General features: G+C 53.8%; 3 protein-coding genes across 8 annotated transcripts in view; all 3 read right to left on the bottom strand.

The window, feature by feature from the left end:
- Window positions 1-1,434: 1,434 nt before the first annotated feature.
- Fxyd5 (FXYD domain containing ion transport regulator 5) lies at window positions 1,435-11,673 on the bottom strand. Of its 2 annotated transcripts, none has more exons than XM_005400021.2 (10): window positions 11,441-11,673; window positions 10,705-10,765; window positions 8,292-8,372; window positions 7,474-7,530; window positions 6,108-6,257; window positions 4,334-4,426; window positions 3,043-3,069; window positions 2,893-2,967; window positions 1,696-1,741; window positions 1,435-1,602 (listed from the first exon to the last, which is right to left on the bottom strand). In XM_005400021.2, exons 1-10 carry the CDS (start codon window positions 11,561-11,563, stop codon window positions 1,536-1,538), a joined length of 780 nt encoding a protein of 259 aa, XP_005400078.1. In that variant the 5' UTR covers window positions 11,564-11,673; the 3' UTR covers window positions 1,435-1,535. The 2 variants fall into 2 exon arrangements, with proteins under 2 accessions (XP_005400078.1, XP_013377895.1); XM_013522441.1 differs by lacking the exon at window positions 11,441-11,673 and adding an exon at window positions 10,994-11,096.
- A 211-nt stretch (window positions 11,674-11,884) lies between these two features.
- On the bottom strand, window positions 11,885-20,922 carry Fxyd7 (FXYD domain containing ion transport regulator 7). 5 transcript variants are annotated; one of them, XM_005400022.1, is made up of 6 exons: window positions 20,675-20,922; window positions 15,958-15,987; window positions 14,108-14,182; window positions 13,949-13,991; window positions 13,771-13,817; window positions 11,885-12,288 (listed from the first exon to the last, which is right to left on the bottom strand). In XM_005400022.1, exons 1-6 carry the CDS (start codon window positions 20,856-20,858, stop codon window positions 12,266-12,268), a joined length of 402 nt encoding a protein of 133 aa, XP_005400079.1. In that variant the 5' UTR covers window positions 20,859-20,922; the 3' UTR covers window positions 11,885-12,265. The 5 variants fall into 5 exon arrangements, with proteins under 5 accessions (XP_005400079.1, XP_005400080.1, XP_005400081.1 ...); XM_005400023.1 differs by having other exon boundaries at window positions 13,777-13,817; XM_005400024.1 differs by having other exon boundaries at window positions 13,958-13,991.
- Window positions 20,923-20,925: 3 nt separating this feature from the next.
- The window catches only part of Fxyd1 (FXYD domain containing ion transport regulator 1), a 3,987-nt gene continuing 2,258 nt past the window's right edge, over window positions 20,926-22,654 (bottom strand). Inside the window, exons 5-7 of the mRNA XM_005400027.2 lie at window positions 22,383-22,419; window positions 21,458-21,507; window positions 20,926-21,129 (exon numbers count right to left, since the gene is read on the bottom strand). Coding sequence (XP_005400084.1) covers window positions 20,981-21,129; window positions 21,458-21,507; window positions 22,383-22,419 — 236 coding nt within the window. The 3' untranslated portion in view covers window positions 20,926-20,980. The remainder of the gene's footprint in view (window positions 21,130-21,457; window positions 21,508-22,382; window positions 22,420-22,654) is intronic.

Below are 22,654 nucleotides of genomic sequence, written 5' to 3'. Positions count from 1 at the left end.
TTGGCTAAGAAGGGGATGGAAACCAAGATCAGCCTTGGGTTGGTCAGTGATGTCTATGTGACTGACATCAAGGTGGAGGTGAGGTGACTGTCTCGCAGGATCTTGGAATCCTAGACCACACTGTGCTGAGAAGTCAGCACAATGTTGTTAGTCCCCTTCCCAAACTCCATACAGTCTTCCTAGGTGTCCATGGGGGACTGGTTCCAGGACTCTGAGGAGACCAAACTCCGGGGTGTTCCGGTCCCTTATGGAAAACAGCAAGGACTTACCTATGACCTACACACATCTTCCTGTGTCCTTTAGATCGTGTCTGGATGGCTTATCCCACCCAACTCAGTGTCACTGCCGTGTGAGAAATTATTACGCTCTGTTGTTTGGGGAAAAAGACAAGAAAAAAATCTGTTCATGTTCAATAGGGAGGCAAACCCTCTCCTCCAGGATTTCAATCCAAGGTTGGCTGAACGCAGATTTAGAACCCTGGGGCATGAAGGGCTGACTGTCTGTGTATCTACCTATCTGTCTGTCTGTCTACCTATGTATAATGATATATAGAATATGCTGAATAAATAAAATATACATCCTTTTAAAAATATAAAATCCTAATTATTTGTGATGGTACAGTCAACATCGCTTCTGGCATTGTCTTTTCTATTTTATTATTTCTTTTCTTGTGCTTTATGCTGTGCATGGCCCACTAAACTGACTTCACAACCGCCTTTTGGGGCCGTGGTCCAAGCTTGTGCAGTGCCGCAATGCAACCCCCCATGGTGGGATCTTGTGGATCAACTGTGGCACAACCAGTCTACAGCCCGGCCAAGGCGATGCCCTAAGCCCTAAGTGCAAGAGGGCCCTGACCTGGCCTGGCCTGGCCTGGCCTGGCTGAGGCCCTCATTGTGGGTTGGGGAGCCCATGGGTCTTTGGGGAGTGCCCACCAAAGCCTTCTTAGGCTGCGCTCCTGGATCCCCGGACAACACTTGGAGCCCAGTCCCTGGCCAGCACAACTTTCCTGGTGGACACACCCAAAGCTCAGAGGTTGCCAGCAACAGTCCTTTATGGGCTGGATGAGAATGGAGCTTGAGGTGCTCGTAAATTGTCCACACTCATGCATGTGAGGCTGCTTGAGGCAGGGGAGGGACCCACAGAGCCAAGGAGAGGGTCACGTGGGCAGGACTTCCTTTTGTGGTGAGCTGACTGTGGATACAGAGGTTCGCAGACCAGTGACCCTGAGAGGGGCTTCAAGTCCTGCCCTGCGCTCACAGGCGGGGGTCACCTCCTTCCTGCTGTTCCCCAGTCCTCCTGCCTCCTCCCACCAGGACACTTCCCCGTCCTGGCTGTCTGGGATGCTTGTGTTGCCTCCTCCCGTTGCTTTACTCCCCAAGGGTGGGATCTCACCCTTCCCTCTCCCCTGTGGTGAACAATCAGAGGCCACAGAGCAAAAGGATCTCACAGCACTTTACTTCTGCTCTGAACGGGGCCAGGGAGTCAGCAGCCCTCAGAGGCTTGCAGGGTGGGGAGGGCGGGACTTGGCCGTCAGTTCAAGGATGACTGCATCTAGCTGCGTCTTCCCTCTCATGGCTTCCGGTATTGACCACACTGTAGGCTCTTAGAGAGGAAGGAGGAGGTTGGTGTGGTAAGCTGGCGGGGGCTCAGCCTCAGGGTACCCATCAGGTTGTAGCCCCCAGGTTCGCTGGTTACCTGCCACGCTTCCGGCACAATCGGGACATCTGCCTACACTTGTCGCCTGTGGGTGAGGAAAATGGATCAACCATGAGTTGAAACGATGTTGACTGTACCTGCTGTGGGGCTGGGTGAAGGACAGGCCATCAACCCTGTCCTTCAGGAAGCTCCCAGTTACTCTACACAAGACCAAACAAGAGACACACGTGAGAACAGCCAGTGCGAAGTTTCCACAGATGCACAGAGATGAGCTCTCAGAACATTCAGACTGCTATATGTACCATGGATTCAGTTAGCGCATTTTTATTGTGTACCTACTATATGCCAGGCACTGACCTGGGTACTGGATTCATAGTGAGAAACAAGAAAATAAAAAAGACTCAGCCCTTGTACAGCTGACTTTCTGGTAGGGCGACCAACAAAGAAAATTAAGACAAATGCATGGGTGGTTACAAGCGCTATGAAAAAAAAAATAAAGCCAAGAAGGAGTCAAGGAGGCCCAGGGGTGGGGCACATCCTCTCACAGGCATAGATAGGGGGCCTCCAGGAGGAGGTGATGTTTGAACAAAGGCCTGAAGGAGGTGAGCAGGAGCCATGTGGATGCAGGAACAGGATGGGAGCTCTCAGCAGAGGAGCAGCCATGCAAAAGCTCCCCCGCCCCTCTCTCCTTTCCTCCCTCTCTCTTTCTCCCTCTCTCTCTCTCCTTGAGCACTAAGTGTTCAATCTCAGGTGATACCAGTGGGAAATTAGACTATGAGATGAAGAATTGAGGGACCTGTACAAACAAGGATCCTTTCTGGCCTTCAGCTGACCTCAGGCACACGCATAAATCCAGCTGCGAGCAGAAGAACCACCCGGCTGCACCCAGCCTACATCTCCAAACTGCAGCAGGGGAGCTGAACTGAGGGCCCAGCATGCTACAGATGTGCCAGTGGTTAAAACAGCCTCATAAACTGGGCGTGGTGGTGCACGCCTGTAATCCCAGCACTCAGGAGGCTGAGACTGAAGGATCATTGTGAGTTCGAGGCCAGCCTGGGCTACAAAGTGAGCTCCAGGTCAGCCTGAACTGCATAGTGAGACCCTGTCTCAAAAAGAATAAATAAGTAAATAATAAAACAGCCTCGCCCAGGAGCCTTTGAGAACCTGACCTTGGGTCTCAGTGCTGGCCAAGGCTCCTCTGAGTCTTGGTGCCCAACCCCTCACCCAGGTTCTTACTGGTGAGGATGACAATCCCTGTGATGAACAGCACAGCTGCCACCAGCAGCCCCCGTTTCCGGAGAGTGTCCACATCTGCGGAGAGAGACATGAGTGGAAGGTAGAGGTGCCTGGACCTTCCCTCCCCACCTCTTCCCATGGCTAACTCACCATAGGAGAAGGGGTCCTTCTCTGGACCTGGAAAGAAAGACAAAGCACAAGTCAGAGTCAGCAGAGGTCTGTGCAACGAAGGAATGGATGGCAGATTCAGGAAGTGGGGACATCTGGGTCTCAGCCTGTCTACCCTTAGAACAAAACACAAGGTCCTTATTGTACCACACAGTTTGTCCCTATCACCTCTCTAACCTCATTTCCTCATTCTACCTCTCACCACACTGAACCCCCACAGGTCTCCCTGTGCTGTGAAGCACATTGGACACCTTCTAACCTCAGCGCCTTTGCACTGGCTGCTCCCTTTGCCTAGAATGGCTTTTCTCTAGACATCCACATGGCTCCTTCCTTGACTTCTTCAAAGTGAGGCCTCCCCTGCTCCTCTATATGAAGTACTCCCTTGTTGCTCTCTGACCCTAACCCTGCTTCATTTTTCTTCAAAACATGTTAAAACCACCTGGTATATAATTACTACAATTATTATTTATGATCTTTCTCCCCACTAGAATGTTAGTTTCTTAGGTGAAAGACTTTGTCGTTTTGGTCATGGCTATCCCTCTGGCACCTAAATCAGGGGCTGGCACACACAAGGCACTCAGTGTCTGTTTGTTTGTTTGTTTGTTTGTTTGTTTGTTTTTTACAATACTGGGGGTCCAACACAGGACCTTCCCATTGGAGTACATTTGCCTTTTTTATTTTGAGACAGGGTCTCACTAAGTCTCTAAGTTTGCTAGCCTAGGCTTGAACTGTGATCCTCCTGCCTCAGCCTCTAAGAGTGCTGGGATTATAGATGTGTGCCTCCACCCCTGGTTGTCAGAGGGTCTTTGTTGCATGAACAGGTGAATGGACTCCCTTTGTTACCTGAAACCTGTAGGTGTGGCATTCCCTTTATGCATTGGGTGTTGAGCAGGCAGGTAATGGGAGAGTAGGTCTCAAGGGAAAGAATCAGGTGCTCTGAAACACAGCCTTGCTGACCCACAGCTGACCTCAGACACATTAGTGAGCCCAACCATGGGTAGAAGAACCATCCAGCTGAGCACAGCCTACACTTCACATGGAGGAATTGAAAGCTAAGTAAATGGTGACCATCTTGAGCCTCTGGGTTTTGTTATGGCTTGAAGACAGCATTTACACCTACTTAGACATTCTCATGTACTCTCCCTCTGCAAGCAGGACATCATTTATTCTCTCAACATATGTGTCCTTCAAATGGGCTGGGCACATTCCAGATGCTGAGAATGCATGGAACCTGGGAAATGGCTGTTCCTACTCTGGGAAGGGAGTTACTGACCAGGTTGTCTGTGGGTGTCATTCCTCCTGATGTCTGGCGTCCGTCTGTGGTAGAGGGCCGTGGTACCTTCACTGAGACGAGCAGAGTGTGTGGCTACAAGTTGGGGAAGGGCAGGTGGGAGTTGTGGAGGCAGAAACAAGGACATACTGTGAGTCAGGAACAGGGAGAGACCCCTCCCCCACATCTATGCAAGTGGCCTGCAGGGGACAGGCGCTCTGCCCCCTCCACCCAGGGAGGCAGTAAGCAGTGGTCAGACCCTCCCCAAGCCAGTCAAGACCGCTGTCCCAGCCCCCAGCTGGCCTCTCTCCTTGAACCTCCTGGGCCACCCCTCACATAATCCAGGACTCAAAGGTAACACCAGGCATGGTCAGACATGGGAACTCATAGGACTCCGGCCCAGCCACCCTGCCCAGAAATGCTTGCTGCAAAATGTTCTGAGTATCCCTCTTCCCCCAAATCTCTCTCTCTCTCTCTCTCTCTCTCTCTCTCTCTCTCTCCTTCTCTCCCTCTCTCCTCTTTCTCAGTATTCAGGACCTTTTTATTAAGTAACACCCCCATTTCTTTCTTTCTTCTTTTCTTTTCTTTTTCTTTTTCTTTCTTTTTTTTTCCTCTCTTTTTGAGACAGGGTCTCACTATGCAGTTCAGGCTGACCTGGAGCTCACTTTGTAGCCCAGGTTGGCCTCGAACTCACAGCAATCCGCTTGCCTCAGCCTGCCAAATCCTGGGCTACAAAGTAAGTTCAAGGCCAGCCTGAACTGCGTAGTAAAGCCCTGTCTCAAAAAAAAAGAAAGAAAGAAAGAAAAGAAAAGGCTCCGAAAAGTCCTGCCTGTGGAGGGCCATCTGTATGACTCTCCTTGAAAGAAAAGCAATTATCTCCATTTCGGCTAAACCTGGCCCTATTTCCACGTATTGATATGTACAGAGCTGGCTAGGGCTTTTCCTTATCCCTTCAGTTGGCTTTAAGCAATGGAAATCAGTCCAGCTGAGGTGCTGATGTGTAGTCTTTGAAGCAAAGTGACAGGTCAGTGTTACGCCATCCCTGTAGCTCCCAAAAAAACATGTGTGAGCCGGGCGGGATGGAGGGCCATGCTCCACACTGTCAGCTGGGATCAGCCTCAAGATAAGAGGCTATGACTTCCCAGGGCATAAAACATTACACATCAGAGCTGAGGCACTGACACCAAAACATTAGATACTACTTCAAATTGTGTTATGCAGATTACTCCTTATGCATATCCTCTCTGCATATTGCAGAGGTGATTTCACACTACATACCAAGCCCAGCTCACAGCACTCACATACTTCCCGCCATTCTCACAGTCACTCATCCTCAAGCCATTCCCTTCTTCACAAATTAATAAAACCCAGGTTCAGCCCTGGGTCGAGGCCTTTGTCCCAGTTAGCCATCATCCTAGCTGGACTTAGGACCCCTTGGCTCCCCACAACTACAAATACGCCTTAGTGTCTTTATTCTCGCCATGAGTTGCACTGGAAGTGGTAGATTGGAATGAACTCACTAGGATTCCGATAACTTTTCCATGATATTACAAATATAAACTTCTCGGACTACAAGGAGGACTGGGAAGGGCTCTCTATATCTGCCACAGAGAAACAGGTCTAACCCAGAGTTCCCCAAACACCTCTGACCACAAACCAAAACAATTTTTAAAACTCTACTTGCAATTCCCCCAGCAGGTGCTTTGAGCAATAGATATTAGATAGGGAATTAAATAAAATAAAAACCGAGCCTTCTCTGCTCAGTCCTGGACTCTACCTTCCTTGCTGCTGGTCTGTGTTCCTGGATCCGTCACCAGAAAAAAAGCGTCTGTTCCGGTCGGTTGCTGGGTCTTGGTCTCCAACTCGGCTGTGTGCCCGACTTGCGGTGGGGTCTCAGGGAGGCTGTTCTGAGTCTCTGTCCCCTCGACTGTAAGATGAGGATAATGGTCACTCTGCTCTCATAACGTTTGGGTGAGGATGGAAGGTGCTAGCTCAGGTAACGCACTTGCACCTGTGGCCCTCATGTAACAAGTGCTGTGGGTGTTGTGAGCAAGGAGAAAGGAAAAGGCTGCCTGTGTGGCACTGGGTGCAGCAGGAAAACCTGAAAGCCACCTCTGTGCCCATCAGCAGGGCGTGACTTTGCTCACTGTGCTCATTTCCTGGCCCCCGGGCAATACCAGGTGGCAAAAAGGAGCAAAGGAGTCTTCTGCAGTGACATGCAAAGAGGTCCACACTACTATCGCATTAAAAATTGGACAGAGCAAGTTGCAGGACAATCGCCTGCTCTCCTTGAGTTCACGGAAATACGGCAGGCGGAGAATGTGTTTTCTGCAGACCATGTGCTATTGTGGGGTGCAGACCACTCACTGCTCACTGTGGGCTTCCCCGAGAAGGCAGAGGGGAGAAACGGGATGGGGGCTTTGCGCAGAGGGATTCGGTCTTGCCTACATTTTAATTCTTTCCCGGGAGAATGTGCTTTTGTGTTCTTGGGTCACTAATCATTAATCTGAAAAAATTGGGGAGAAGTTCAGTGTGGCGGCTCATGCCTGTAATCCCAGGCTGAGGCAGAAGGATTGTAAATTTGAGCCCAGCCTGGGCAGCCTACTGACTTAGTGAGACCCTGTCTCAAAACAAGAAATTTAAAATAAGGCCTGGGGATGTAGTTCCAGGGAAAGGCCCTAGGTTCAATTCCCAGTACCACAAAAAATAAACACTGGGGGGGCCCTCTTTGAATTATATTCCAAAAAAGTTCAAATTATTTGAAAATTTAAAAAAAAAAATGAAGAGACAGATGAATGGAAGGACAGAATGGGAAGAGCACCAGAGTTTCTGGGGATGTCTGTAAAGTTCTATTCTTTCACCTTCCCAGCAGTGGTACAGATGTTCAATTTAAGCATTAAATTATACACTTTCGGGTTTTGTACTTATCTATGTGCGTGTTATAATTCACAATTTCAAAGGGTGTTTTGTTTTGTGTTTTAGAAGTGAATAGAGCTGACTGGCTGCTCCAACACAGAGTAAACTGGAGGGCACAAAGCAGGGGCGGTGGCAAGGGACTTGTGACCAAAGTGACCAGCCAGAAATCCAGAGCGGCACTGGAAGGGCAGTGGTGAGCTGCCCTGCCCCCTGCCCTGCCCACTCACCATCAGCAGGCCGGGTGGGGGTCGGAAGGATAGACTGGCCTTCTAGGTGGGCTGCACCTGCATCCAGAAATAGGAAGTTAGGAAGAAAACAAAATAGAGAAAGGCCACAGATAGACTGGGGGGTTCCCATCATATCTCAGTTTTGATGCAATGAAATGACTGAAGACATCCAGTTACTTATTTGCTAAGAGCTCAATTTGATGCCTCCCCTACCTCAAGACCTGGACTCCTACATCAGCCATGCTAGCAGCTCCTTCTTGGGTACCTTATTGCCAGTTAGCTTTACTAAGACTCGGAGAAGTCCCGCCTAGGTGTTCAGCTCAGTTTTTCAAATACCTTTGAGCACAAACCTGCACCCATCCAGTAAGAGCCCTGGAACCTCCTTTGAGGAGCATCCTTCCTGATTCAGTAGGGTTGGTACCCATGTTCTGGAGGTTGTCATGGGAGCCAGGCCTACCCAATCAGTTGTCTGTGCCTGCCATCACCATGATCAGCTCATAGGTAGGCACATCACCCAAGGCTGGCCAGTGACACTCAGTTATGGGACATTTGGTCGATTGAAGAGATGAAAATTCTCTTGCTTTTGGATACTGAGCAGGCCTCTGGGGACCATTTTCACCCACAATAGGAGAAGCTGACTGAAATTGAAACCAACATAGAGAAAATAGAACCAAGAGCTGGTTATTTTCCTGATAGCCCCTACATGGAGCCATGCCTGAAGGGCTGTCCTGGGACTTTTTAGTTGTCCAAGTTCATAGATTCCCCAGTTTGGCCTGAGTTTGAGATTCATCTTGGCAGACCTGTTCCCCTCTCCTTACCTGGATCTTCTATTAGAACATGAGTGTTCACAGTAGTCGGGTCCACCGCAGAAAGTGGTGTGGCCTTCTCCGACCTCTGTCCTGGAGAATCAAAGGTAAGATCAGGAGGGAGCCTCTGCCCCCCTTTTCTCACTTTTGTTCCCCCTCTGACCAACTTTTGGAAGGCTTGGGGGCCACTCCAGAGGTCCTGCCCACTTGTTTAGCTCATTAGCTTTCACTGTATCAATCTGTGATCCTGGGAGTGTTTTAAGTTATGCTCGTGCCCCATGCACGTCTTAGCTACTTCCCCGTGCCTGGGACAAAGACCCAGACCTGCAACTTAGAGGAGTGAGGTTCGTTTTGGCTGCAGTTTTATCCCTGGTTGGTTGGACCCAAGGCAGAAATGCCATGGTGGAAGAACCTAGCAGAGGAAAAGGTGCTCAACCCACGGTAGCCAGGAAACAAAGAGAGAGGCGGAGCTGGGGACAGAGTACCCCCTTCCACACCACGCCCTGAGAGACTTACCTCCTAGCGGCACAGTCAGCCATGAACTCACCAATGGATGACTCCACTGACGAGTATAGCATTCCAAGACCCAATCACCTTCCAAACATATGAGGCTTTGGGGGACCTTTTAGCTCTACATCATAACACCGTGGGACCCTTCCTTCAGCCCTCTCCCTCCACTCATCATTGTGGGCCAGTCTAGTAAGCTCCAGTGCTAGGGTCAGCCAGGACCCTGGTTTTAAATGCTGCTCCCTTCCTTCCTGTGTGACCTGGAGCAAGTGAAGTCCCCTCTCTGAGCCTCACTTGTCTCGTCTGCAAATGGGGATTATAACCAGATCTACTTGACAAAGTTGCAGAGATAGAGTAGGAAAAGGGTCTCCACACTGTGTCACACATAGTCAGTGCTAGACACATGCACTGCCTCTGTCTGTCTCACCCAGAAGTCCCAGCAGCCTCCTCCCTGGTCTCCTGCTCCGGCCCTGCCCCACAGTGTGCTCCCACCTGCAGCCAAAGGGAGCCCGTGCCCACCTGAGTCAGGGCAGGCCCTCCAGGCTCTGAGCCTGCCCAGGCTGCGCTCTCACCTGGCTCATCGTCCCCTCCTGCTGGTCCCCATCACTCTCTGTCCTCTCTGTTTCCGCTGTTCCTTGCTCACCCAATCCAGCCACTTGGCCTCCCCAGTGCCAGACAGCACTCATCCCTTCCCCCAATACCTGCACAGCTCACCTCTCTGCACCCAGGGTCACCTTTCTCTGGGAAGTGGTCCTTGAGACCAGCCTGTGGAAACAACCCTCACTGCCCTCCTTTATTTTCCCCACAGTGCTGTCACCATCTGGCTACTACACAACTTGCTGACTTGTTGGCTACTGTCTATCTTCGGCCTTATAATAGCCACTATTTTTCTCCCTCGGTGCTTAGATCTGGTGTATAGTAGATGCTCAGTGAACGTCTTTCTTTCTGTCTGTCTGTCTTCCTTTATTTTTTAATTTTCACCACAGGGTCAGAGAGTTCTTAGATGAATGTGCAGTTAGGAGGTGTGGCCTGGTGGGAGGTAGGTCACTGGGGTCGTGACCTGGAAGTATATACTCTAGTTCCCAGTTCCTTCCTTCTCTCTTTGCTTCCTGCTGCCATGGGTTGAGCATTCCTCTGCTAGGCCCTTCCACCATGGCATTTCTGCCTTGGAGTCAATCAGGGCAGCTGGCCTTGAACTCATTATGTTGGCCTCAAACTAGTGGCAATCCTCCCTAGTGCTGGGGTCACAGGCGTGCACCACTACACCCCAGCAACAAATACCTTTTGAATAACTGAAAAAGTACAGAAAAACTTAAGAAAAATAGGGGCATTTTCAGTGGAGCAAGTGCTCTGGGTTATGGGAAAGGCAGAATGGCTACAATTCCGGCCCTGAACTGCAGTTTCATCACTCATAAAGTGGGCATGACAGCATGCGTAAAGCCCACACAAGTCAAGGGACACAGCACCTGCCTTGTAGAAAGCATCTGCAAATGCCAGCACGGTGACCCCTTTGAGGAGCACTTTGCCTGCAAGGTTGAGAGGCTCCTACTCTCTGGACTAGCCCTCCCCCGACCTCCCCACACCGCTCCCCCTTTACAGTATATCACCCGGAGATCCAGGGAGCCACTACGTTGGGAACCCAGGTTTCCTGGCTGCTGAATAGAAAACTGACACCGGCCTCCTGGCCAAATCAAACGGGCTGGGTTCTTCTTGGAGGTGAAACGGAGGGTGCTCAGCAGGAAAGGCGCCAGCCAGACTCTCTGGAAGTGATCACCCAAGGCTGAGCTGTCCAGAGAGGGTGTAACCCCAAACCTGGCTAGGGGTTCCCACTTCCTGGTGCAGGCTCAGTAGAAGGGTTGGGGGGGAAGAGAAAGCCTCCAAACTCACCAGTCCCCAGGGCTTCCGGGCAGGGTCTTACCTCTGATGGGCACAATCAGGCCAACGATGGTGAGAAGACACAGGCGACTGGAGGGCAACATCTGTGGGGTGAGTAAGTGCTGGGGTAGGTGAGGTGTGGCCTGGGGCAGCCCCTGGAGGTCCTGCAGCCCCAGTGCTCCCCTCCACAAAGCTGGCACCTCTGGCTTTAGGACCCCATTGCTGCCAGGGCTGACCGCAAGCAGGCTTTGGGGCTCAGAGGTGGAGATCCAAAGCCCCCACCCCTTCCTCTTCCTGTAGATCTCAAAGAAAACAAGAAGCCGCAGGCCCACCTGGGCACCCAGCAGTGCCAAGAGCACAGGCTGCTTCCCCAGCCGGCCCCGGACCCTCACAAGGGCTGGCAGGGAAGGGCAGAGTACTCTGGGCAGAGCAGAAGAGGGCTCCCCACCGCCTAGGGCCACAGGACCGGATCCTCGAGGAGCAGCAAGAGGAAGGGTGAGTAATCCACTCCAGATCACAGGGGAAAAAGTGAGCTGCCTCGGGCAGCACGGCAGACAGCACGGAGCCAAAGGCTGGGCAGCTCCGAGAGGGGCGGTCTGCCTGGGATGGAGCAGAGCTAGGGAGACTGAGGCAGGAGGCGGGAACCACGTGGCCCAGCGTGCAGAGGGACTTGGGCATGCACGCGAAGTGGAGAGGCTCGGAAGGGCGGTGCCTTGCCCACCTGAGCCGGAGCTGGGGAGAGGGGCTAAGGGGAGGAGGAGGAGCGCGGGGCGACTTACATCAGAGCCGGGGGATCGCGAGCCGAGCTGCGGCCGCGAGGGGCCGGGGCAGCAGGAGCAGCGTCCGGGCGAGGGTGTGGCCAGGAGAGCGCGGCGGGCGGGGACCCAGACGGGCCCAGTCATTTCCTCTTGGGTTTCCTGGCTTCGGAGCCCCGGAGCCCCGGGTGGGAGCAGGAGGGGGAGACGCTGAGGACGGTGGGGGACTGGGACGGCCTCCACCCACCCGGCTAGGGGGAGGGCGGAGGTGGGGAGGGCAGGAGGAGAAGGGGCGGCCCCGGAGGTGTGGAGGGAGGGGTGTGGGAGCTAGGAGGAGGAGGCGACGCGGGGCCCTGGGGAAGGAGGAAGAGGAGGGGGACAACGCTAGGCACGCAGGGGAGAGCTACCCCGGTTTAGTTCTGCAGCCCCTATCCCTGTGTGCCCACAGATGAGAACCCACAGACAGAACAGGGGGAAAAAACCAAATGCACATTTATTAAGCTCAAGACGTGGACACCGAGGGGCCAGGGAACGGATGCTCCGGAAAGAGACAAAGGGGTTGGGGGAGCAGCACACGGGCTTCCTGGGGTGCTGGGGGTGGGCTCCCAGATCCCAGGAGCTAGAGGCCTGAGCCCCTGGGTCTGGGATGCAGACAGGCTCTTTGGGGGATCGTCATTGCCAAGGCCTAGGAAGGGACAGCAGGGTGCAGTGGCTCCAGCCTTGGGGTGGGTGGAGCGGCTCGTTCGGGGGAGCGTCCCCGGCGCAAGGCTGGGGTCCCCACCGCCTTCACCCGATCCTCAGGCTCCCGCAACTGGCGGGGACAGCAGTGGAGGTTCTCTGCGGCTGGGTTTACACGCCACCGCCGCCAGGGGCTGGGGAAAGAGGAGGGGCTGCGTTAGCGGGCGGAGAGGCGTGCAGTCCCCTCCCCAGAGCCAGTGGGCTCCGGATCCGCAGGCCGGGAAGCCAGACGCCTGGGGGCTGTCACTCACGGGCATCACTGGGGACCCCTCCTGCCTCCTCACACCCTCTACCCGCTGGCTGTGGGGACAGCTCTGTGGCCGCTGTCTGTCCCACAGAGTGGCGGGGCCCAGACCCAAAGACCAACGCAGGGTTCTCTGGTGTCCTCTTGCTAGAAGAGGAGCACCCCACCCGCTTCTTGTCCCTGTCCCCTCCAGGCCCTCATGCCTTTCCTCTAGCTTGCGTCCTGCACATTCTGACCCAACAGAATTCCCTTTTCCACCCACTGCAGACCTTCCTTCACCTGGGCGGGGGTGGTCAGGATTCTGCACAGATTCTCAGACTGAGCCCCAAGGGTCAGAGCCAAACACCAGCATCCACACTGCACCCCACCAGCACCCACAAAGTGCACCGTTAACGTCCTCAAATTTCCTTAAGCGAACATGAAACCAAATACGAAGTTCCACACCCAGTTCCTCCAAGCCCTTCTCCTTTTTAGTTATAACCCTTGTATAAGAGGCAAAAAGATCCTTGTCTTTTGATTTTTTTTTTTGTAAAGGCTCCTGGAAAGGGTGCAACTCCACTAAAAAGAGGTCAAGATATTTTTGTCTAATGGAGACTAACACCCCCAAGGAGTCATGATCTCCCATCTGCATGCCGGTCCTCGCCCCTCCTTTCCATCCACCGGCACCCACTGTGCCCCTCTACCCGACTTTCCCCCCAACACCCCACCCCTCCTCTCCATCCCTTCCTAACTCCCCTTTTCCCCTCCGTACCCCCTGGGATTTCCATGGTCTTCATCTGAATCCCTCCTCTATCGCACAAGCCTCTCTCCTCCAGCCCACACGACCTGCACCCCACAGCTGCCATCCCCAACACGAATTTTTAAGTCTGTATTCCACGCAGTTCTCCTTTTGTATTTGTTATAATTATTCAGAAACCCGTCCTCTTTCCATCCTTTCCTTTCCTTTCTCTTCATCTCCACCCTAGATTGGCCCAGCTGGATGATAACATCTGGAAAGCATTCTACCCTCCTGTGGCCCCCTGAGCTCAGCTCCCCCATCCTGGCTAGCAGCTGTCCTTCTCTCCCACCCACGGTCCCTCCCGCCTGGGCTTGTGCCTTTCTCCCTTGGGAAATGGGTTTGTTCTTGCTTTCTGAGGTTTATGCATCTGTGTCTGGGTATCTCTGTACTGTGGACTCCTAGGACATTTCCTGTCCCAGTGCCCCCTAGTGGCTTGACATCTTCCCCCTGCATGGCTCAGCCAGCTCTGGAATTGCCCTCCTGTCTCTGTTGGGGCCCGAGCTCCGGCTTTGGCGTCTCAAAGGCTGTCCCCATAAGGATTCCCCTGTCTGCTGCCACCTCCCAACCTCCCAGGCCACATATGCGCATTCTTACCCTCACCTGAGGATGGAAGCTCCGACTTACAGGACTTGCAGGTGGGGCTGCGGAGGCAGAGAGAGAGAGACAGTATCAAGGATGTGGCAGTTCTGGGCCCTCCCGGCCCTGCTACCAGGGAAGCACCCCGAGGCCCCAGGCTGCCCCTGCCACCCCCCTCTCCCCGCTGCGGCCAGACCTCTCAGACCTGGAGTCCGCCTTTCTGCACTTCACCTTCTTGCCTGTTGAGAGAGAGAGAAGGAGAAGCTAGGGACAGAGGACACAGGGTATGGACGAAAGCCACAGAGGACCTGAGGTACTCAGGGATGCCGGGGCAGGCCAGGAGGGTCAGACTTACTGACGATGATGATGATCCCCAGCAGGAACATGATGGTGGCCAGAGTCATGCCCACTGTCTGCACCGTGGCATAGTCTAGGGAAGACAGTCGGGAGGTCAGGGCAGGGGTGGACCTCACCCACCTGGGGCCTCAGGCCTGGCTCCAGGCTCCAGGCTCCGGGACACTGTAGGCCATGCTGATGCTCCTCCAGTGGGCTCACAGGACAGAGCTGGGGTCGGGCAGCATTGGCTCCCTTTGGCCTCTGCTCACTACCCTCCCCCGACCCTCTCCCTCATATAAGCACACGCAACCACTTCCTCCCTGGCCCTGATTTTGTCCACCATCGTCATCCATCTGTACCACTGCAGCCGTCTGCTCTGTGGTGTCACCACCCTGCACAACAGGGGACCCTCCCACAGCAACAGGGTCCTGCTCGGCTCTGAACCTTCCCTCCCCAGCTCCCACTGCACTCCAGGCAAAAACCAAGGTCCTCACCAAGGTCTTCAAGACCCCAGTCCAAGCCTCTCTGTCCCTTAGTCCTCTACTCCAGCCACAATGGCCTCCCTGATATTTCTGGCGAGCATCAGGTGCTGTCCTGCCTCAGGACCTTTGTACTTGCCATCCCCTCCACCTGAAAGCTTTTCTCTAGAGAGCCACAGGGTTCCCCCCTGAGGGACTTCTAGGATTCACTCAGATGCCAATTCACCCCTCTCTGTCTGATTAGACTTTTCTCCGTCTTCTTCTCAACACTTTCTAAATCCATTTCCTTGTACTTTTCTTCCGGAGAATTATTCTTCTCTCACATTCTTGTCTCATAAGTAATTTTGATTTTCTTTACTTGAGTATCTGTCTCCCACTGAGTGTTAGATAAGGAGGGTAGGCAATTTTGTCCATGCTGCTGACTGCAGTGTCCCCCGGAGGCTGGGACACTGGCTGGCATAGAGCATGTGTTCAGCATTTGCTGAGATGCGAGTTTGCGGAGCACCCGCTTTATACTTGCTGTGAGTCAGGCCTCTGGCCTCAGGCAGTTGACTTTCATACTGTGATTAAGCAGGCACCAACAAACTGCAGTAAGGAACAAACCCCTCAAAAACCCAAGTCATTGCTGGATGTGGTGTGGCTCCTTTTGCCAGGGAGTCAGGGAAGGCCTGGCCTAGCAAGCAGTCAATATTTGATCTGAGGCCAGAAGAAGGAAAAGGAACCCTCGCCAGCTGCACAGAGTGCTAGGGAGGTGAACTCCTGGCAGAAGGAGTAGGGAGTGCAAAGGCCCTGAGGTGAGAAGGAAACCGACATATTGGAGGAACCGTACAGATGGAGAATAGGGACTTGTGCAGAAGAAACAGGCTAGATCCTCCAAAGTTGGGTACAGGTTCCATGCCATGAGGATGGTATACAGGCATCATTCAAGTAACCCTCCTCACAGTCCTCAGAGCTGGGCTCTACTGCTATCCTTTGTTTACAGAAGGACCCAGAGAGGCAAGTCATTTACCCAACACCACACAGGAAAGGAGTGGGTAAGTCAGGACTCGAATCCAGGGGACCTAGGCTCAATGTCACTGCTTCTACGATATTCCCTGCCTGCTTCTTTAGTGACTTCAGTCCACTCACCCGGAGTCCTGCTGACTGGAACACGCTTTCAGCACCCATTCAAGTCCCTGGAGCCTCAAAGGTGCTCCAGGAGAGTATGAGACCCCTTCCCTCCCCAGCTGGGTTCTGCCCACACAGTCTTATGTGACTGTACCCATGTGGTCACACGACAGGGGCCCACCTATCAATAGCTGCAGCTGGAGCCTTCAGCAGTGGCCTGTGCAGACCCGCAGCCACCCTCCAACCAGCCCTAGAGTGCCCCCATCACAAATCCTATACTCACCATAGAAAAATGGGTCAAATTCCTCAGGAGCTATGGGAAGGAAGTGGGGGGAGAAGTATTTCAGTGCTAGCTTTCTTAACATGTGGGGAGGGGTACTGAGGATTGAACCCAGAGCCTAAGCACTGAGCTACATCCCCAGCCCTTTTTATGTCAACACAGGGTCTCACGAAGTTGCCCAGGCTAGGCTTGAACTTACAATCCTCCTGCCTCAGCCTCCCAGAGTGCTGGAATTACAGGTGTGCACCATCATACCTAGATAAATGTCTTAACATTTTAAAGGATCTGGATGGGGCCATTGACCCAAGGATTTCTTTGTAGAAACCGGGGAAAGAAGCCCTTTGCTCTGGATGATGTTGACTTGTGACAAGATTCAGGCTTGGCAAATGGAACACAGGAAAGATTCCAGCACCCATTCATTTGTTCCATCAGTCAGCTCCATCCCCTGTAAAGTGTACCATGTACCCAATCATACATGGCAGTCCTCATCTTAGACCCCTTAGAAGTGGAATGCAAGCAGTGGGCTGCAAACACAACCCATTTACATATGATGCCAGGAACAGACAGACCCCCACCCTACTGGCGGACCCGAGTCTATGGCTGCCCCTGAACACTTCCTAAAACTTCCCAGGTATCTGCTCTTGCTCACTTCCACTTGCTCCCGCCACCAAATCTACTGTAGAGGAGCTGCGGTGATTCGTACCTTATATTACTTATACCTAAGACATCAGTGATGTTAAGATTCAACATGGATTTGCAGTGGTATTCTTGGGATGTATATGTGGATGTGGATGTACCACACAAAACACACAAGACATACGCTCATCCACTCTGAAATGCGAGTGCCGGGGTAAAATGTGGGTGTGTGTGGGAAGTGGTGGTGTACACCTGTAATCCTAGCACTCTGGAAAGCTGAAGAAGGAGGGTCCCAAGTTCAAGCTCAGCCTGGGCAACTTAGCAAAACCTAGTTTCAAAAATTTAAAAATAAAAAGAGCTAGGGATATAGCTCAATGCCAAGGCCCTGGGTTCCATCCCTAGTACACCACACACACACACACATACACACACACACACACACACACACAAAGTGTGTGTCCCTGCCACAAACCCCATGCCCATTCAGGAGTGCTCAGAGCGTCTACCCATTCCAGAAGTGCGCCCAATGGTCCTCTACTTCCTCTGCAGTCCTCATTAGGTTCTACCTTGTCTGCAGCAGAATTCTGCAGAGCTTGAGGAATTAGGGGAGGGTGCCAGGGTGATGGGGTGATGGCATAGCATCCTTTTCTCCTCTTCCAGGCTCCTCAGAGGATGGTAGCTCCCTTAAGGTTGCATGGGGCCATCTATCTAATTCTGGCCAATGAACTGTACATAGAAATATCGTCACTTAAAGGCTGGAGCATCCAAGTGTCTGTGCAAGAGCTCTCTTTTGTCTCTGGCCTGGTGGCCTGGACATTCAAGATGGTGGCTGCTCTAGTTTTCTTTGGTGAGTAGAAAGCCTTCTGATGGACACAGGGCATCAGTGAGAAATAACCTTAGTTCTCCTAACCCACTGAGACTTTTGCTTCTGTTTGTTACCAAAGCGAGCTGCGGCCTGAACAGACTCATACAGGGGTCTCCGAGGCAAGACCGTGAGTAGCACTGATTCACGCAATGTGTCAGTTTGTCTTCAAGCCTCAGGCTGGTGCAGATGCGTCTTTAATAACTGCCAGCACTTTAAGTCTCCCGCTTACCCACTAGAAATCAAGCCTTGTGCTCAGAGTCTTCCACAGGAAACAAAAATCTATGTAGAATTTTGTGACAGTGTTGGGTTTTCTTATGTATTTATTTAGCCAGCAATGGATAGCACTGACTCTGTCTCAGGCTGCTTCTAAGCTCTTTACAGTGTTAACAGATTTAATCCTGGCAGCAACTCTGACAGAGGTACTGCCCTCCTCGTTTCATAAAATGGGACACTGTCCCCAGAAAAGCCGAGTCACTGGTTTAAGATTCATTTTTATGCTTGCCTTCAGTTAAGCCCCCCAGAACCTTCATTTTGCACCTGTGGTGGCAATCTAAAATGAAGCTAATTGGGGCTGGGGATTTAGCTCAGCGGCACAGCGCCTGCCTGGCAAGCACAAAGTCATGAGTTCGATTCCCAGTACTGGAAAAAAGAACAACAACAACAAAAAAATTAAATGAAGCTAATTATTTTAAAAAGTTAATCCTGAAAGAATGAGACAGGACAACTGTGAGTTTGAGCCCAGCCAGGGCAACTTAGTGACTAAAAAAGACCCTGTCCCAAAATAAAGGACTGGGAATGTAGCTCAGTGCAAAGGCCTACAGTTCAATAAATCTCCGGTACTGATGAAAAAAAAAAGTTAATCCTTTGAAGAAAACAAACATTAAATGAGTAGCAATGCAAGGAACATTTAACATTTGAATATGGACAAAATTTTGAAGATGGTACTCAAAAGCATCCAACCACCAGCACAGTGTCTTAACGTCACCTGGGCACTATCTTAGCTTTCCCACTAGTGTTGAGTAAATCTGTTTGACTCATCTCTGCCGTTGATCCTGGCATTTACAAAAGGCTCTCAAAGAATTTTCTTGGAATGAGTCAGTAAGCAAATGAACAAATGAATGAACGAATGAATGTGAAGCCCTCCTAGGCTGCACCAAAGGTGGAAAGGTTGGATTATCTCACTTCTGCCTCCCAGTTTTCCACATACCCTCCTCCAAATTTCTCAGAAACCCACTGTGGGAGCGCCACTCCCAGAATCCTCTTGGGCTCATTCCCAAGTGCAGGTGCTCCCTGCTGAAGGTCTTTGCTCATCCTCATTGGCCCAGCAATAGGAACCCTCAGGGTGTGGCTGGGCTAAGGATGGAATCAGGAGGCAGAAAAAGGAATGTGCACTACTTCTGGCCAATTGCCAAGGAGAGATCAAGAAGGAGGTGGCTGCTATGGCAACCAGGGCATCTTGTGAGGTGATGGGTCCCATCACTGCAGGCTGGGCGGGGTCCTGCGTGAGCCTTGAGAGTTGAGCCCCATATTGACTCTCTCTCCTCCTTTTGTACCTCCTCGTGGGGCCCCTGCAGGGCTGGCTTCTGGCCAAGATGAGGGTCCCTCTCATGGACAGGGACCCAGGCCCAGCTGCATTCATGCATCCCCTTTCTATTTGCCCCTAATTTTCCCTCCTGTTCCCTGCTAGGTGAAAAGAGCCTCCTCTTCTTCCCTTTCTCTCCCCAGCAATTCATTACTTCATTTCCCTGAGCAGCTTGCAATGCACAACATGCTTTTCCTCCCCTGGGATTTCCCAAGACCTGCGGTCCCCTCTCATGCTGTGACTGGGAGAAGTGGGGCGCTGAGGTGTCTGTCCTCCCGCCTTGGCCCCGTCTGCTGCCATCGATCCTGCTAACCGCCACCTCTGCGAAAAGAAGCCCTGGGCTCCCGCCAGACCTGCTGGCTCAGCCCTGCCCCCTCTCCCTAGGGTGCTTTCCGGCCTCTGCAGCCCCCCCACCCCGCCCTGCTTCTCGTTCTGCAGATTCGGCTCAGTGCAGCAGCCCCCGCGGGCTGGGAAAGGGGGAAGGGAAGGAGCAGTCAGAGTGGGCTCGGGGTTCCCTGCACTGTCAGGGGCTCCTCAGCACCCCTGGCCCTGCCCTCAGTGCTGGAAACCCCTGTCCTGCCCCCTCCCCTACGGAAGCATTCTGTCCCCTGCTCCTCAGCAGAAGAAGCTCACCAGAGGGACAGCTGGGTGCAACAGTGAGAGTCAGTGTGTAAGTGCGTGCGTATCTGGGTTAGTGGGTGTCAAATGTAAGTGGTCTGCTGCAGGAAGAGGGTGGGAGGGACATCGGTGTGCACACCCAAGTGCACCTCTGGCACTGGAAACTACCGCTGGCACTGGAAACTACCGCTGGCGCTGGGCTGGGCAAGAGGTCCCACCATGCCATTCCCACCCACGGAGGTTCACTGCAGTGGTTCGGGCCCCACCCCATGCGGCCCCCTTTCTCAGCTTTTTTCCCTCTCCTCCTCTCTCCATAGTTGTCTCAGTCCCTCTATCCCTCTGTGTCTGATTCTCTCTTTCTCGGCATCTTTCTGTCACTGACTCTAACACTCCGGGAGCCTCCTATCTATCCTTCCGGGTCTTTGTGTCGCTGACTACATCTCCTGAATGTCTTGGTCTCTTTCAGATTCTTTTAGTCAAGCCCCACCCCCCATTTTGTCTCTTCTTTGGCTGTCCCTCTTTCCCTCTGAGCCTGCCTGTTCAGGATTTCAGTAAGCCCCCACCATAGGCATCAGTGCGGGACTAAGTGGGATGTGGGCCCCCCTCCCCTTGCCCACCCCGTGGTCCTGAAATCTTACCTCTCTGGCTGCACACCCATCCGCTCCCACCCTCAAAGCCCATCTCTTCCCTACTGCTGCCACCACTACGCTGGACCAGCCACCCGGTTTCCATAGCAACCTGTCCGAGCATCCTTTCTCCTGGGACTGTCACACTCTAATTGTAGATCCCGCACCGGGACTACAGCCGCCAGGGAGCGGGTGTCCCAGAGCCCTCGAGGGGCCTCTAGGGGTGTGCAAGAGAGGGCTTCGCTGGGAAAGGAACAGACACCCCCCCCTCCCTTTTCAGGACTAGAATCTCTCCATACCCTCTTTCTTCAGCTCTTAGATCCTGGAGCCCACCTTTACCCCCACCCCCACCCCCACTCGCCCTGGCCCCCGCTCCCCAGGTGGCATGCTCACCAACTGTAGGGGTCTGGGTTGGGGTCGCCATGCTGAGCAGGAGCAGGGGACTGCTGGACGCTGAGGCAGCAAAGGTGCGGCTGCAGCAGCTGGAAGCAGGACAGACTGATGTGGGGGGGGATTGGGGGAGCCCTGGTGTTGGGGGTGCCTGTAGCCAATGGGGGCCCGGGGAGCCCGCCCTCATCCAGGCCACCCCCGCCCCCGCCCCCGCCCACTGCCAGCCTCCCCGCCCCTTTCCCAAGGGTGGGGGCGCCCCCTGCCGGGGCCGTGGGGGCTCCCAGGCTTTCGCGCAGAGGGACTCAGAGATCAAGGAAGCGCCATCAGGAAAGAAAAGCACGTTTTATTGGAAGTCTGGGCGGCACGCGGAATCCGTGGGACAGGGCTGGGAGGGGGGCAGGCGCGGCGGCTGGGTGCGCGCAGGTGGTGGGCGGAAGGCGTCAGGTGCCAGGGGAATCCTGTGGGGTGAGAAGGGTGAGAGGCGACGTGGACCTCAAGCCCTCGCCCTCCCCCAAGCCTCCCGCCTGGCACTGCGCCCCTTTTCGGGTTTCTCTCCCTGTCTTCCCTTCCCTGCCCGGTCTGAGCTGCAGGACCTGGCAGAGATCCAGGCGCCAGGTGTCTCTACCGCCTGCGGGTGGACAGACCTGCAGGGGACAGAGTTCGGGTGTCACCAGGGGCACGTGGTTTCGGATCGAGCCCCTTCCTCTGTGTGCCCAGGGAAAGCCAGGAAGGGGATTCAAAGAACCCGCCCTCACCCCCAGACACCCGCAGTCTCCCCAGACTCACGGCGGATGGAGCTGCGGAAAGTTCCCTCTTCTTCATCAGGTTCCCCGGTTCTGGGAAGAGAGAGGCAGAGGAAATTCGGGATGGGAAGGGAGAAGCAGCCGCTTCCAGGAAGCCGCACTGCCTCGTTGCGGTCCTCTCTTCCCACACCGTGTCCGAAGCCCAGATCCGCCGAGGAGCAGGCTGGGGGCGCCCGAAATGAGGAGTGTCCGAGCAGGGTTGGTGAGGACCTCCGAGGACGCCGGGGAGGGACTGGGGAGAGCGTCAGGGGCCTCGATAGCGTGCCAGGAGACGGCATGGAGTGGAACCCCAAGGCTCACCTCCCAGTGACAGAGTGATCGAGTGATCTTAAGTGACTTTATCTCCCTGTGCCTCGGTTTCCCCATCTGTAGAGTGGGGCTGACGACGGCGACACTTACCTCTTAGAGACAGTGTGAGAGGTAAACAAAACAGGCAAGGAACAGTGGCGCACAGTCACACACAGAGCACATTAGCTACTGCAACGACGTTTATCATCGTTTTAACAGGCGAAGGTATTCACACCTTGCTTGAGCTTTACATTTTTATTTAAAGATGAACCAAAGCAGCGCTAGGAAGAGGACTGTGCGCTAAACTGGGCCACGTGTGAGGTGATCTCATTTCACCGCGGCTTGCTCTTTCCCTGCACTTTCTGTGCTGTCGCGCTTTGTGATTTTACATCTGTGTGACGGTCGGAACCCACGGCCACCGCCCCCACTGGGATGGGACCTCGGCCAGGCAAGGCGGGAGGTGATTTCATCGCTCGATCCCAGGACCTGACCTGGAGCCTAGCGCATAGTAGGTGCTTATGACGTGCTCACAGAAACAGGTTGGGAGGACTTTCCGCCTCTCCCCTCGTGCCCCTCTAGAGCCTGGAGTAGGCGGACGAGGACGGGGAGGGGCCTCTTACCTCTGCTGTTGGTTGAACTTGCAGCGGCACCTCTTGCCTGTGGGGGTGAGGAAGGGGAGCAGAGGCTGAGTCCCTCTAGGCGGCGCCCCGCTTCCCTCCTGCGGCAGTGTGCTCTCTGCAGGGGAGGGGTGGAGCCGCGCGGGCGGGGGCGGGGGCGTGATCAGGAAAGACCTAGGCGGGTTGGGCGTGGCCTGCAAGGTGTGGGCGGGATGGGGGAGTGACCAGGGCGGGGATGGGCGTGGTCTAGATGGGCAGGGGCGGGGCAGGGAGGG

The sequence above is a fragment of the Chinchilla lanigera genome, unplaced genomic scaffold (genome assembly GCF_000276665.1).
Source record: "Chinchilla lanigera isolate Chin_1 unplaced genomic scaffold, ChiLan1.0 scaffold00067, whole genome shotgun sequence".
Lineage (NCBI taxonomy): Eukaryota > Metazoa > Chordata > Mammalia > Rodentia > Chinchillidae > Chinchilla > Chinchilla lanigera.
The sequence above is the reverse complement of the archived record's forward strand: the minus strand, read 5'-3'. Positions and strand labels throughout refer to the sequence as shown.